Source organism: Echinops telfairi, unplaced genomic scaffold (genome assembly GCF_000313985.2).
Source record: "Echinops telfairi isolate 266 unplaced genomic scaffold, ASM31398v2 ScPeMD7_1;HRSCAF=3_0, whole genome shotgun sequence".
Classification (NCBI taxonomy): domain Eukaryota; kingdom Metazoa; phylum Chordata; class Mammalia; order Afrosoricida; family Tenrecidae; genus Echinops; species Echinops telfairi.
The window spans coordinates 6,173,754-6,189,486 of NW_022103896.1; the positions used below are offsets into that span (position 1 = coordinate 6,173,754).

The 15,733-nt window shown below is 54.1% G+C and overlaps 1 protein-coding gene across 2 annotated transcripts in view; it reads right to left on the minus strand.

Moving 5' to 3' along the window:
* Positions 1-15,733, minus strand: part of KHDRBS3 (KH RNA binding domain containing, signal transduction associated 3) — a 110,588-nt gene that overhangs the window by 10,508 nt on the left and 84,347 nt on the right. For both annotated transcript variants that reach the window (XR_006679707.1, XM_030884466.2), the window contains exon 7: positions 13,628-13,710. Coding sequence is in view for 1 of the 2 variants with exons in the window: in XM_030884466.2 (XP_030740326.2) it covers positions 13,628-13,710 (83 nt within the window). In the remaining variant the exon portion in view is untranslated. The remainder of the gene's footprint in view (positions 1-13,627; positions 13,711-15,733) is intronic.

Consider the following 15,733-nt stretch of genomic DNA (forward strand, 5'->3'; position numbering starts at 1 on the left):
GGATGGTGAATAGACTTGACCCAATCAAGCAGCAGGCGGCACTTGGGCGTTAGGGAAAGGCTGTGGAGCGGCAGGGGTGTGCAGGGCGGCGCAGGGGGCGGAGAAGCAGGGCTAAGTCAAGGGAGGGCCCTGCTCGCAGGGAGCTCGCAGGAAGACAGGAAGACGAGGGCAGAAGGCAACGTGGCGGAGGGAGCTGCTGCCGGTGCCTGAGGAGGCAGTGAGGGAGGAGGCAGAGAGGAGGCAGAAAGGAGGGTGGGGGTCGGACGGCACAGTCACCTTCGGTCAGTGAAATTATTGGCCCTCCCAGGGTGCACAGGGCATGGCTGGCTAAGCACGTAAGGCAATACTGCATCGTCTCTGAAACACCCTTGCCCTTCTAAGTCTGAGAAGTGGATGCGAGTCTGATCCCTTTAGATAAAAGAAAAAGGAAGCCCCAAGAGGTTAAATACTAAGCCCAAATGAGCAGGTACGGACCAGGCCTGGGGCTGGCATGAGGTGTGCCTGGAGCCCCGGGGGTGCTTCCCCCTCTCGGCTGGGCTGCCTCTTCCTTCCCTGTGAAGCTGAGGGTGGAAGCCTGCAGTCTGTCTCGTTGACAGGGAGCTACAAGAGCTGTTCTTTCCCCCCACAGGACTGTTGTTACTGCTGTCCTGTCAGACCTGACCCGGCCACCCTGCACACAAGGGGAAGGAGACACCCTGGTCCTTCACAAGGGTTACGGGAACCCACTGTGGCAGTCCCTGGGTCCGCCCGCCCATCTCCGTGAGGGGCTTCCTCTTCTTCACTGACCATCTGCTTTGCCAAGCATGACGCCCTTCTCCGGGGCTTGTCTTTCCTGATAACGTGTCCCACGTTTTTGCTTCTAAGGATCGTCCTGCCTGTCATTCCTCCACAACAGGTTTGCTTGTTCTTCTGGCAATCCAAGGCATGTTCAATATTCTCTGCGGCACCACAAATTCAAGGGCCGCAATGCTTCTGCGCTCTCCTTTCCGCTGGGTGGTAATCCACACCAAGGGGTTCGTCTGGGATATTCATCAGTAAGTGTTTAAAATCTCTTCTCTTTTAGCATTATTCATTAGAAAAGTGCAAATCAAAACTGCATCGAAATAGCATCTCACTCCAGCTTAAAATAACAAGCAGGCATGCAAGCAAGCAAACATGGGGCTAGTTAGTTTTTACAACTTAGCTAAGCCAGGATTCTCCCATCATGTAATCTACGTATGGTAACATAATCAACTCCATCCGTAAAGCCTTCTGCAAGGAGCCAGGCAGTGGTGGGAGGAAACAAGAGTGTAGTGTTGCCTCCTTAACCTGCTCAAGTCCTTGATACAACTTCCTCAAAGGTGTGGCCTAGTCTTCATGTAAGTTGACACTTTAGGGAAACCAGCTCACTTCCTGGTGGTCTGGATCCCACTGATCTCTGCTTCCTGAACCTGCCATGCCGACTGGTGACCCAGGGAGCTGGCAATGGCCTGCCATGTTGCCTGCGGAACCTGAGAGCCATCAGTCTGCTGATCGTGGACTCGATCTATCTACGCTGCCAGCCACAGACCTAGCGCTTCTGACATCCACCCACGCCTGTGCATTTCCTGCTCTGTCTCCTTGCCGCTTGATCTGTTGGCTCCGGCAGCTGCGTGGCTGAGGAAGTGCCTCCTGCTTAACATCGGACCTGTGGACCGGAACCAGACTGGGCTTACCAGCATCTACAACTCTATGAGCCATTTTCCTGGAGAGAACCTCCTCTTTTTATTCACCTATATAAGCATCACTGGTTTCCGCTTCTCTCGAGAATCCAGCCTGAAATGCTAGTGACATGAAGAGCAATGATTTTTCTTGACTTTAAAATAAAAATTGAAAAGATAATGGAATCTCCAATGAAAATGTAAAGCCCTTTTGCACATATGCAGACATATACCTACACATTCAACGCCGGCTTGTTTTGCTTGCTTCACACACGCCGCTTTTTTAAAGCAAACAAAACATTCATAGCAATCCTGCTTGGAGCAAGTCTCTCGGCACCATTTTCCCAACAGCATGTGCTCGCTCACATGGTCTCTCTGTGTCTCAGTTCAGGCGTTCTCAAAGTATTTTAGACTTCTGATCACGCTGTTGCACACTTAACAGGCTATGGGGTGGTGGGAAGACCACCAATGTGTTTGACCCGCTTCCTTGCGGTCTGAGGGAGACAGCACACACAGGAGAGCGGCTAACGGCTCCGAGCTGAGACGACAGCTTTCGTGAGGTCGAATCCCGTTCTTCCAACTTAGCAGCCATGGAGTCTGGGCGGCCAGCTCCATCATCTTTTGGAGCCTAGCTTCTAGAAATGCCTGAGCCCACAGAGGAGCTTCCTAAAGATGCTGCGAGGACGAATGCATGGACAGAGCGGCTGGCTTTCTGTGAGTGCTCACGGGTGAGGCTCGCAGCTGCTGCCAAGCCTGACGGGGTGCAAATGAGTGATGAGGATGAATCCAGTTCTCGCCAATGCTTCGCACTGGCCTGCCCGTCAGTCGGCATCAGTGGGGAGAATCCACAGCTGGCAGTGGGTTTACGTTCTTGGTTATTTTTAAGGATTTCTGGTGGTGCTGGGGTTAAGCACTGCACGCCTAATCAAGGGGCCAGCAGTCTGAACCCACTGGGCGGAAGATGAGGTGGCCTGCTCCCGGGAGATGACAGCCTGGGGAGCTCCGTGGAGCAGTTCTATGCCGTCCTACATGGTCACCGTGAGTCAGAAGAGATTTTGCAGAAGTCTGGGAGATTATTCTGAATGCTGCCGTGGGAATGACCCTCACAAAACCTTGACTTCAGGCAAAACTGTCACACGATCAGATAGAAAGATCTATAATGCTCTGTTGCCTGCCCCATCTTCTCCCTGCAACTGTGAACCACCACCAGGCTGGATCCGAGGGAAGGACCTTTAGCTGCCTTGAGTCAAAGGGAAGGGATGGACCACCCAAGGCCAGGCACCAGCTCCCGGGATGCTCCAGCATCACCTGTCTTCACCATCTGGCAGGAACGATGATCTCTCCACTTCCAAAGGCTTCTGTTCAAGAAAGACTCCTGCTAGGATGTCCGTATTTAACATTTAATGGCAAACATACTCTCTCAGGAAGTGCCCAGAATCCCTCTCTCTCCGTGGGTTCCCCTCAGAGGCTCAACAAGACAGAGGCACGCCCGTCTCCAGAGGGCAGCAGGAAGGCTGGACTCTGGAGTGCTCAGCAGGCTGAGACCAGAGGTGGGGTGGGCCTGGCCAGTGACGTCTCTGTGGGAGGAAGATGCGGCTGTCTGCCTGTATAGAGACCTACAGTCTTTACAGGGAGCCCTATAAAGAGCCGTGGGGGTTGGAATCCACTTGCCGGCAGTGTTTGGGTCTGGGTGTGCGTCTCTGCGTGAAGTATGGGAACAGCCCAGGAGAACCCCACAGAAGGCGAACAGGGGGTGTCGGGGAGCAAGCTGATGAATGCAAAGACGTGGTTAGTAGAATGGGCAGCGCCATATTTTAGAGGGGGTGTGGGTGGAGAGAGAGACGTGAGGGGGGAAGGGTGAGGAAAAGACTGGGAAGGATGTCGAGGCTGAGTGCAGCAAACAACATCCGGGTCAAGGCTGGGGCCAAGGACAGCACGGTCAGCCTGCTTACGCATGTTTCTATGTCTGATGAACCAAGCCCAACCCCTTGGGCCACTCTGGGTGCAGGGGCAGGCTTGTTGTGCTCTGGTGCTGGCTCCCTGGCCCATCACCACTGAGGGACCCACTGGCAGTAGTCATGCACGGGGCTGTTGGCTGACCGTGGTTTGGGTTTCACGGCCGGTCCTCCTGTCTGCTGCACTGAGATGTCTTTGGTGGTGGTGGTGAGGTGTGTGTATGTGTGTGCATTTCCCGAGGTGCTCACGGCCCTTTGCAATGTCCGTGGACATGGAAGGATCAAGGCTGGCAGGAGAGCCCGTGACCAGGGACGGACAGCCCAGCGTCCTAGTGGGACCATGTTGGGCTAGCAAATGGTTTCCCATTGTTCCTGGAAGGATCCTGGGCACAAGGGTTTGCCTATCAAATGTCAGGGGCTCGAGTGCCCACAGCAGTGCTATTTAAACTCAGCGTTCAAGAGCTGAGGCAAGGACACCCACCACTCTTCGACTCTGGCTGTAGTAAAAGTACTGACAGGAAAAGTGTTCCCCCGTGAGGGTGGGCGAGTGGCCAGCAGGCTTCCATCAGATTCCAGAAGGAAATGAAATCATGAGCTGGACTGGCCTGGCAATGGGGGCTGTGGAGAGACCCCCCCAAAAACTCCCGAGGAAAGGAGCCTGGTCACACCCATCACAACATGCCCTGGATCCATCGGCACCCCACTGGGGTTTCTCCAGCTGCCCCGGCCACCCTTCTGCTCAGCTCCTCGGTGTCTGTGAGCTTCACTGAAGGCCTGGCCAGCAGGCGCCCACTCGATGGCCTTCCAAGCCCCGGGCTCAGGCTTCCTGTCCCCCTGCCTCCCCCTGGTTTGCTTGGCTAGTACGATCACCTGCTATTGTTGATTCTGCTCGGGGACCTCCACTCTGGGGCTACAGGACGCTCCACGCACATATCGCACACTTCCGCCGCAGCCCAAAGGCAAAGTCCTTTCTCCAAAGAGCCCTGATGCCTATTGCTGGACAAGAGCTGTGACGATGAGGCTTTATGCCAACTTGGCTGGGCTAGGATTCTCCCACGATGGGATCTCACACCGAGCCGTCAGCTCTGAGATGGGATCTTCTGTGAAGCAGCCACACAGCTGTGGGGAGAACAGACCAGACCGCCCCATCTGGTCACAGCATGGATGCCACGAAGACCGAGGGAGGTTGCATTCAGGGTGTGGTCTACTCTCAGTCTAAACAGGCAGTGTGTGGAAACTAGCTCACACCGACCGCTGGGTCTGGAGTCTGGATCCTGCGTTCAGTCCGTGGCCCCGGGGCCGTGTCATCTGCCACACCAGCCAGTGCTCTTCCTGCTAAACCTTCTTGCTTCCTGCTCACCAGCCTGCAGCTACAGGAGCCAGGAGACGCCTCCGGCTGACATCTGACCCACAGATTTGAGCAGGACTGAAAACGTAGCCACTTCCTCAATACAGATCTCTTTTTACAGACACACACACACACGCACGCACGCGCACGTCCTTCCCTGAAGGAACCAGTGGCGACACGTAAAAGGGGAGATGTGAGCGTTACCGATTTGAATCTCTTCAGCTCCCCAATACACGAGGTGCGTGGAGCTGGGGAAGTGAGGTACGGACACGTACTGCCTCTGCCTCACGTCCCCCTTCAACAGGAAGGCCGAGCATGGAGCTCAAATCGACGCTCTCAAACTGTGTCTGCACTGCACACCACCGAAATAAAGTGAGCCCCGGCAGCCCGTTTCACAAGAGAGGGGTGCTCAGGGTCATCGGCGTGCTGGGGCCTCACTGGGAAGGAAAGGCTGTGGTCCCTCAGGGCCGTGTGTGTGGAGCGTGTGATGACGGCAGTTACCGTGTCGGGGAGGGACAGCAGCGTGGCGGAACTCTGTGGCCTCTCTGTGCCCCAATTTCCCCATCTGTAAAAGGGGGCCCTCCAGGACCGACCTGCCATTTAGGAGGCTGTAAAGCATCCTGAGGTGTGTGCCACATGGAGCAGATTCCGTTTCCTGACCATCTGCTGTGGTCATCAGGAAGACCCTCAACAAGAGGGGCGGACACAGTGGGCCCCCCACAGTGGGCTCACAGGTATAAACACCTGTGAAGGCAGCGCAGGGACCGGCTACGTGGTGTTCCAAGGCTTGAGCGCTCACAAGGAGCCCAAACCGACTCCCCAGTATCTAAGGACAACGTCGCAACCGCAGGCTTGGGAGTGAAACAGCACCACCCTCTTACAGACGAGGAGAGAGATTCAAAACCTAGACCTCACGGATCGAGGAAGCTGGGATGCACACCTGAGACCGTGCGACTGGAAAGCCCACGGAATTCTACATTTATAAAGTTAAATCATGCCGCCTCATGATGAGTGTCAGGGATGATGGAAATGAGCCCTTTCAGTCACAGGAGACTGGTTGGTAAACGTCGGGTAGAACGGCCGTCAACATACCTGTGTCCGCGAACAGGACAACACAGAGAGGTCTCCGTCCACGCACTCTCAAGTCCAGCCCAAACCCAAACTGCCAGCCAACCCAAACGCACAGGCAGCCATGGAGGGTGGCGAGTCACAGCCCTGCGGCTGGCCCTGGGAGGCCCCGAGACTGTAGCTCCTTGCAGGAGAAAGCCCCCGTCTTCCTGCCGGAGGGGGGACTGATTCTCATGGACTGCAGACTTTCTGGAGCCCTGGGGGCACGAGACACCCCCAAAGTGGTTCACTGGCATCTACTTCAAAACATAAACCTCAAAGCAACCTCTGAAGCCATAGGCTTGCCCAGGCGAGAGGGCCAGGCAGCCTGAGCAAGAGCCTCTTTGAAAAGGGATCTTTAGGGCAACTGGACGCGGAGCTCAGAGCCTTCAGGACTGCGGAGTGCAGCCCCGCGGGGAAGCAGCAGCTCAGACAAGGAGCGGAGAGCCGGGGCACAACTCCAAGAGGGGCTCCCAGTCAGGGAGCTGCACTTACAGAACAACAACTAAACAGAATTTAAAAATAAAGCCACGGAGGGGGGCGACACACAAACAACAAGTGGAGGGGGCGGGGCAGGCGGGGGGCGGGGGAGCGTGGAAGCCCCCCTCTCTTTCTGGCATGCCTGTCACTCGGGGCACATCTTAGGAAGGAACTACTTTCCCAGGTCTGTTCACTCCCCAGCATCTGTCCCCTCTACGAATGGCTGATCACAGGGACCGAGCTAGTCTACGCGACGCTATTAAGCAGATGGCAGCGGTAACTCCAAATGATGTAGTACATCTCCCTGCTGGACTCCGTCCCCATACACTACGGTGATTCTACAATTCCTCCGTGATACATCCCGGGCACTCCTGAAAACACGAGAGGGGACCGACAGTGATGGCGTGTGTATCACGCCGCGGGGACTGGGCTGCGCGTGGAGGGCCCACGGGCACTAGCTGTCGCTCTGTCTGGGTGGAGGGAAAGGCTTTTCTTACTCACGGCCACCATGGTCCGCGGAAAACCAGAGCAGACAGGGCACAGGAGCTGGACCCTAGGCAGCATGGAGGAGCAGGAGGCAGCCATGCAGGGGCCACGGGACTTGGGTCAGCATGTGGCAGACTATCACAACGCCAGCCTCCTCCCTTATCACACAAAGGGCTAGCAGGCTTGAGGGCAGCCCCGGAGGTGCAGCAGGCTAAGCACCTGGGGGTGTCTGAAAGAAAGGCTGGGTTGAGCGCCCCAGCTGCTCAGCCAGAGAAAGGGGTGGCGCTGTCTGCTCTCCTCAAGATTCCCGCCCGGGAACCCTCTGGGGCAGTTCTGGTCTGCCCTGCCGGGCTGCCATCAGCTGGAACCACCTTCTGGGGGTCTCAGAAGTTCTCGGGAGAACGGAATGACTCCTGAGGAAGGCAGAGTTGATCAGTACCCAACAGACACTCCATCCCTTCCAAGTTTGCTCTCTTTAAGGATTCAAGGGGAAACGTTGTCCTCTCTCCATGTTATTCGCTTAATTCTAAGGAATTTCCTAATGAAACGCCTCCAGTTACCCCCAACCCTGCCCAGTATCAGGTTTAGCAGAACAAACTGTCACTCCCCAAAAAAACAAACAAAAACACAGACATCAAGTCCATGCCGACTCAGCGTGACCCTACAGGACGGAGTGGAACTGCCCTGTGAGCATTTGAGGCTGTAACTCTTTACAGGAGTAGAAAGCCTCATGTTCTCCCATCCAGCCTCTGGTGGTTTCGAACTGCGGACCCTTCAGTTAGCAGCCCAACAGGTAGCCACTACATCACCAGGGCTCCTTGTAACTCCAGGAATGGTTCATCAATCTATTAATCGAAACCAAATTGTTAACTGCTTTGACCAGTCCCAAACAGATAACCCTGTTCTAACAAAGCAGTACTTTTCAGAAGCTAGATTTACTGATGCTTCAAAGGCTAGCTCTTAAATTACACAACAGGTCGTATTTTCCAAAAGAGATGCTCTTAAGTATTTTCCAACCTGCTGCTAACCACAAGACCAGCAGTCCACATCTACCAGGAAGCTTTCAGCTCCCGTAAGAGTCCAGGCTCGGAAACCCACAGGGACGTTCCGCCCTGTCCTAGCTGGTCGCTGAGCGTCGGGGCGGACTGGATGGCCGTTAGTGTGCCTCTCTGGCTGGCGTGAGCTCTGGAGCAGGCACAGCTGGACACGGGTTCTGGCAGCAGCCACGGGCCTGTGGGCCCGAGGGCAACGTCACTCTCCAGCCTGTTACACTTCCTCCATCTGTTTGCCCTTTACAAACACATCAAGAGTGCTCGGGGCAGCTTTGGCCCCTGAGCTGCGGGCCGCAGGCCCCCGGTCGTCCCCCCCCCCCCCCCCCCCCCCCCCCCCCCACCGCTGCCACACACACACACACACACACACACACACGAGGGTTGTGCTGCGTGGATACTGGGGAGATCCCAATCCTGCCGAGTGCAGTTCCTATTTTCCATCACAGATAACTGGGTTGGCAGCTTGCTGCTCCTTAACTGTGTGAAGCTGGATAAACAACGTTGTTGTTTTAGTTTTATACTGTGGGCAGAAATCAGCGGGGGAATGGAGCTGACCGAGACCCGGCGCTCTCCCCAGCAGGGACACTCATGGTAACATAGCAGATTTGCAAAGCTCCGCTGGAAGAAACCACTCCTCCTCTGCTGAGCAGACCAGAAACTGGTCCGGGCCACAACATTAGTTAGGAGTGGGAGACGCTGCTCCTGTGGCTCTGCCCTCTCTTCGGGCACCCAGGCCGCTCCGTCTTCACTCCCAGACGGGAGAAGAGAAGCCCCTGAGCATGCGGCGCCCCCTTCTCCTCCTGACTCCCCCACAGACACGGGTTTTCACTTCACGGAGAGAAACCCAAGGAACAGTTTGGCTTTCATGATAAAAGCCCAACGTGGAAATAGCCAACGTCAACACCACACCCACCTCCACCATCAAGAACCCACCACCACCAGTGTAGCCCATCAGGACCACAGCAGCACAGCCAGCACCAACCTCATGTCCACCACCCCACAGGCTCCTTCCAGAGCGTGCTGCTGTCTTCCCCCTTCCGGAAGCTGCCAAGGCGATTCCCACTCACACAGTAGCCAGGGCTCCAAAAGCCGTTTCAGAGCAGCTCGGTAGAACTCGGCCGGCACCCTCAGCCACAGCCATCCCGGGCATTTACCTCCCGATTTAACTGGGAATTCGTGGAGGGTGGAATTAATTTTATAGAACCCAGTGTCGAAATCAAGCCATTTTAGACTACAAACATCGCACATTCCTCTAATTGGGGCAGGATGAAGGCTGTGCCCACCCCAGGAGCAGGGGGCTGTCCTGTGAAGGGCTGTAAGGTTCCTTCCGGAGCTTTGCCCTCGACACCACGCTCACGCCGCTGAAGGTCTCAGAGCCTAGTAAGACGGACGGGCCGTGCAGATGGAAGCGTGATTCCTACAGAATCAAGAGGACCACAAAGAGCACTACATCCCGGATGCTGTGTTTGTGAAACAAATGAATTCGTGCCAGCACCTGAATCTAAGCCATGACAAAAGGGGCGCTGGCAGGAGGTGGGGGGAGGGACACCAAAGGCCTCTGTGCCCTGCTCCGTCTTAGGGGCACCGGGGGCCGGCCGGCTCCTGGAGTTCAGGAACACTGGAGGGGAAGCCAAGAGCGGAGACGGGAGCTGTGGAGGGCCTCCCCAAGGCTGGATGAAGCTTCCCTGTCGGGAAGTGCAGTCACCATCGTCTGGGGTACTATGAGCATTGGCCCTTTCTCCTTAACCCCTGCTCATTCCTGGAAGGCTTCTTAGAGCCAAACAGCTGAGCCAGTCCAGGAGGTCGGCCATACCTGGGGTCAGCCGGAAGATTACAGCGAGCCTGTAGGGGGCAAGGGACTGACGTTGAGGGAGGAGGGATTCAGAAAAGGAGGCCACTAGAAGTGCACGGATGGGTACGTTTTCCTGTATGCTCCCAATAGCCAAACACACACACACACACACACACACACACACACCTTCTGAATCTACCCCCAATGACAAAAATCTTTGAAAATAAAAGACAACCTGATAGCTGAATCTTATGAGGATGACAGAGTCCCTGACAACAGGAATAGTTTGGAAACTGGTGACCCTACGGGACGGGGTAGCACTGCCCTGTGAGTTTCCAAGACTCTAACTCTTCACCGGAGCACAACGCCTCCTTTCTCCCATGGGCGCCTGCTCATGGGTCAGAACTGCTGACTTTGAGGTTGGTTAACCCAGTACTCCACCCACTGAGTCTGATGCGACTTACTGCTGGGAGTTTGGTTTTGCACTTCACTGGTGACGCCTGGTCACGTGCCAGGCTACAAAGCCAGCAGGTCTGTGGGAGGAAGGCCTGGCCATCCCTGCTTCTTTCATGGTGTTACAGCCCAGAACATTCGATGGGGTGCAGCTCCACTTTGTCACTCGGGGTCACTCCGAGTTGAGACCAAATCCAGTGGATTCCTGCCGCCACCATCAAATGGTGTCTACCAGATTCCCAATTCCCTCCCAGATCACGTTTTAGCACGTGCATAAACCCACTCCCTCAGCAAACACTTCACGTGTCTTTGGGGTGGCGGCCTGGGTCAGCCTGAGAGCTGCCAAGGGGAAGCCGGGTGCTAACCCTCACGACGGGCGTCATATGGGCTGGGCTCCGGCCCTGTAAGCTGCGTGATTTGAGCCACCCTCCCAATTCCGCTGAGCCGTGTGTCTGCTCTCCTTGAAAATGGGCACAGGCAATGAGTCCATGCAGTAAGCACACAGTAGACTCCCTAACTGCCCCTCACAAGCTTCCTTCTGCGGCTTCAGGTGAGGCGGGGCAGCACTGGGGAGGCCACTGGGCAGACAGGAGGTGCTGCTCCCAGGTCCCTCCAGCTTAAAGGGTGTGTGTGGATGGCACACCAGGCTCTTACTCTTCCCTTCGCCCAGGCTCATCTTCTGCCCGTCATTTGTCTACATTCAGGTCTGAATGCACCGCTCCTTCACACACCCCTCGTCAGCGGCTCCAGGCTGCTGCCCACCATCCCAAGGGTCACCTGGGGCAGGGGCTTGCCTCACTTCCCCTCTCACCACTTCTGGGTGCCACCCACCTCGGAGAGCTCTCCAAACTCTCTACGGAAACACAGGGACCCTCATCCCCTGGCCTTGCTACCTACTGTGTGAAAGGTCCTAACCTCTGCCTGCTGACTCCTACGTACACTTCAAGTTACAGCTAAACGTCTCATCCTTACTGAGGCGGCCCCAACGTCCCCAGCCACCTCTGTAGTGTCTTCCTTGGGAAATAAGGAGCCCGCCCACTGGTGTGGTTATCACACACTGCTAACCCAGAGGTCGGAAGTTCAAATCCACCAGCTGCTCCATGGGAGGAAGATGAAACGCAGTCTTGGAAACCCTGAGGTGGGGTAGACACTATGTCGTAATCACCTGGATGTCAACAGGTATGCTTTGTTCTTGTGGAAATAATAATTTCCCTCCCTTGCAGACTTCTCACAATTACTAGGTTCACTGCACTGAATATTTCTATCTCTCTCCTAGTCTGTGAGCTTTCCAAGGGTAGGGTCCCTTTCTTAATCTTCCTTGCACTCCTGGCTTCAAACACAGCGCTGGGCACCAAGTGAACACTCAATAATCAATGACCCGAGGAGAGTCCTACGGCGGCCTTCCCACAGCTTAAGGTGAAAAGACCACTCGCTTTATGGGTCTGGCCCTACACTGGGGATTAGAAACACACTTGTCTGAGTCCCAGGTTCTCACCGGCGAAAGACATATTCTTGCTTCCTGTCACCTGGAGGAAACAGGACCAGCCACAAAAGCGTTAAACATGCTACACAGCCTGCAGTGAACTCCAAGCACGAAGGGGTGGAGTCTTTGCGCTCTCCGGGCGGAGCCATTGCCCCCAGCCATCCATCACAGCACCAAGCCGGGCAACTGCTTTACCGGGGTTCTTCATGCCAAATACCACGAAATGAAAAGTGTTGGGATAATTATCATGCATTGCCCATGCGCTTCATTAAAAAGCCATGCCTTGGCTCCTACATCTATAAATGGTGCTAATGTGAGCAGCTTTAAAAGAGCTTTGTAACACTGCATGAGCAGGGCAGTGGCCAGGCCAAGGGACTGAGGGCCAGCCAGAGAGAAGCCTGCCTGTGGGCATGGCAGAGAAGACACCTGAATTATAACCTGCTACCTTCCCTTGTAAACCCCATGATCCTGAGCTTTGCCTGCGAGTGGTGTGCGGCCAACAGAAAATAAAGAACGTTGTGGGAGACCTGTGATTGGTGTCAGAAGTGGGACGAAAAGGAGGGAGAGCGGAGGCATGGTTGACCTCTGCACCTTGTTGCAGGTGGTGGCTGGGAGCTGGAGGTCAGGTGTGGCCCCCTATCATTTTGTTGACACTGCTCACAAACTATACGTACAGCGAAGGTAATTGCATCGGCCTGCATGCGAGATCAAACAGGCGGACTACAATAGTGGATGCGGGGCAGAATTAACGAGACTGGGCCCTAGAAACACACAGGGATGGCCAGCCTCTATGCCTCGGCCTCCCTTTCGCCATGAGGGGAGACCACTGCCTTGCTCACAAGGGTTCCTGGGCCTGAGGCAGCCCACTGGAATTTACAGGAGTGCTCAAGTAATCAGGCTCTAGGACTGATCCCTAAAATAGTATGTAATCTAATGCACACACTCACACTCTGTATATGCTGAAGAGGGGCAAAGAATACAAGTCTGCAATGATTTGGTTCCTAAAGGCAAACATCCCTTCAGCCTACCCCAGATCACTGTGCTGCCAGGAGTCGCAAAAGAAAGATCCAGAAGGTTCCTCGTGGGTTTGGAGACCTGCTTGCAGTCTCTAAGCAGGGGTGCTCCTGTTTCCAACAACCTCGAGCCCTCTGCTCGAATAGAAGCCGGCTCTGGTTGGCTTCTAACCAGTGTCTATTCAGAACCCTGGTGGCACGTGGTAACGTGCTGGGCTGCTAACCGCAAGGTCTGAGGTCTGAAACCACCCGCTGCTCCATGGGCAGGAGCGTTCCTCTTGGAAACCCGCAGGGCCGTTCTACCCTGTCCTACAAGGTGGCTGTGAGTCAGAATGAACCGCCGTCAGCGAGGTTTTCTGTTTTGTTTGTTTGTTAGTTTTCAGGGTTTTTTTCTGCCTTTGCTTAACCCACATCCTGTTGGCCCTGTGTTTAAGCACTCAGCCGCCGATGGAACGGTTGGCGGTTTGAACCACAGGTCACTCCAGGGACAAGAGAGCAAGCGTCAGCAACGCCAACGGGGAGGGCAGTGCTGTCTGTCTTGCAGACTGACTCAAGGGCAGTGGGTTATCTTTGTTTCCTATTGTTTTGTTTTCCATCCAAGCTAGTGAGACAGGCGACATCTTTCAAATTAAAGCAAACCATGCCAAAAAGATAACGTTGTCCAAACTGGTTTCTCTTTATCACACTCCCTTCCCCACCCCCCTGGCCCCCCACCCCCACTCCCCAAGGATACGCAGGCCTGTCTGTGATGCAGGCTGAGAGTAATGAAGCACGCTTACCTCTGGGCTGGGGCGCTATAGCTGTTATCATAGGAATCATAACCCTGCTCATCATAAGCTGTACCATATCCATCATCGTAGTCCTAAAATGTTAACAGAAGTGCAAAACATCAGAGAAGTTTCTGGAAAGAGGGAAGCACTCTATGCTTTTAATCACTTAGCTATACAACTAATTACAGTGCAAAGAAAAATACCGGGCGGGCCTCTCTCTACAAAAGGGGCCAGTGCCACCCAGCATAACCTCAAAAAGCTGCCAGAACAAAATCCCCCCCAATTCTACAAGTAAGCCAAGGGTTACAGTGGCCAGAGAGCGTTCATCGTGGGAAAGACGGCAGACCTGGGTAAACGCAGAGGTTCGTGCTGTTTTAACTTACCTGCCTGTCCCCATCCACCACCCTCTCGCTCCAGAAGAGCCCCAAACACCACAGACATGCCATCAGCAGGCCGGTGGAAACCCGGGGGGTGGGGGGGGGGTGTGCCAAACACCATTCCCAGAAAACCATCTCTCCCCGAGGTGACTTGGGGCTGGCCTCGTGGGGAAAGCCTTTTTGTGGAGAGCTACTGGGCAAAAACAGAGCCAACAATTTACATTCCCAGCTGCTTGAGGGAGCGGGTAGAAACTGGATGAACATCAGGCTCAAGAAGCCTGTGTGCTTGGTGAGAAGTGGGGGAATGAGATGTCTGCAGGGTCCAGAAAAGCTGTGACCCATTACCAGGATGCAGAAGACACTATGCACCTGTGGAGCGATGAAAGCCTGCCCAGGCAAGACCCGACGAAGACTGAGACTTCCATGTGCCTGCTGGCACAGCGGCTGTCCCACGCCAGCCGCAGGTGGGGGCTACGGCAAGCTGTGTACTGCCAACTGAAGGTGGAAGGTGCGTCCCAAGATAGACACGGCGTTCTTGACGAAGACGGGGGACAGGCTGCTGCTAGGAATTTAGCTGATCACAAAGCTCACTCCGTCGAAACTTCAATGGCCACCCATAACATCAAAATAGAAAAAGCAGAAGAGGAGGAGGAGGAGGAGGAGGAAAGGAAGAACCTGGAGGGAGATAGATGGACAGAGTATCCAATCTAAGAAGTAGAAGAAGACAGAATACAAGTGAGGCATCCCGGAGCCCGTGGGACACCATCAAGACAGCCCCGAGCACAAGGAGATTCCTGGAGGAGAGAACGAGAAAGGGGAAGAAAGGACACAAGATGAAATGTTGGATGACACCTTCGCAAAACGCTGATGACAGATGTGAATCTGTACATTCCCAAAGCTCAAGGGATTCTCAGTAAGAGGCCCACGCCCGGGACACATCGTCGTCGTCAGACTATCAGAAGTTCCAGACTAAGAGGGAGTCCTGAGAGCAATCTGGAAAAAGAGCTTACCTTCATTATGGTTCATGTCTCGTAACAGAGGAGCCATGGGAGCGCAAGAAGTGTTAAATACCAACAGAAAGTGTGTGTGTGTGTGTGTGTGTGTGTGTGTGTGTGTGTGTGTGTGTGTAATCTTCTGTACATTTTCTTCTGGTATAAACTCAAACTACTCTAAACATTAAGACTTAAAAATCCTGGGGGAAAAAAAGACTACCCATAAAAATAATAATAATGAAAACATGGCTTCCTCAAGTGATGTGTTTGAATTCTGCATTTATTCAGAGAAGCAAAGTGATAAGAAATTGGAATTATCTTCAATAATTCAAAGTTTAAATAGTAACCACACTGTTTTATTTAGCCCTACAGATACATCACTCACTTTCATTCAAATATTGTCAGATATTTTAAAAGCAGTTCATTTATTTTGATTTTCTTATTGTTGGGGTCATTAGATGACAGACTTCTTATGTTTACACTGAAGATTTTAAAAGACAGTAAAAAGCACATTTCGAATGAGCTTTGTGCCCCGCTGATGTCACAGGTGAACTAGGCTGGGCGTAGCTTTGTCTTCTAGTAAAGTGCACAACACGGGAGAAACATAGAGGTATAAACTCAAACTACTCTAAACTACTTGTGGGTCACCTGCTATTTTTAAGGCAAGGTAGGCAATGAGGTCATTGGCAGAGCACAAGGTGGGAGAAAGGTCAACCAGAAAGGACCCAGAGAAATGACCATGAGGC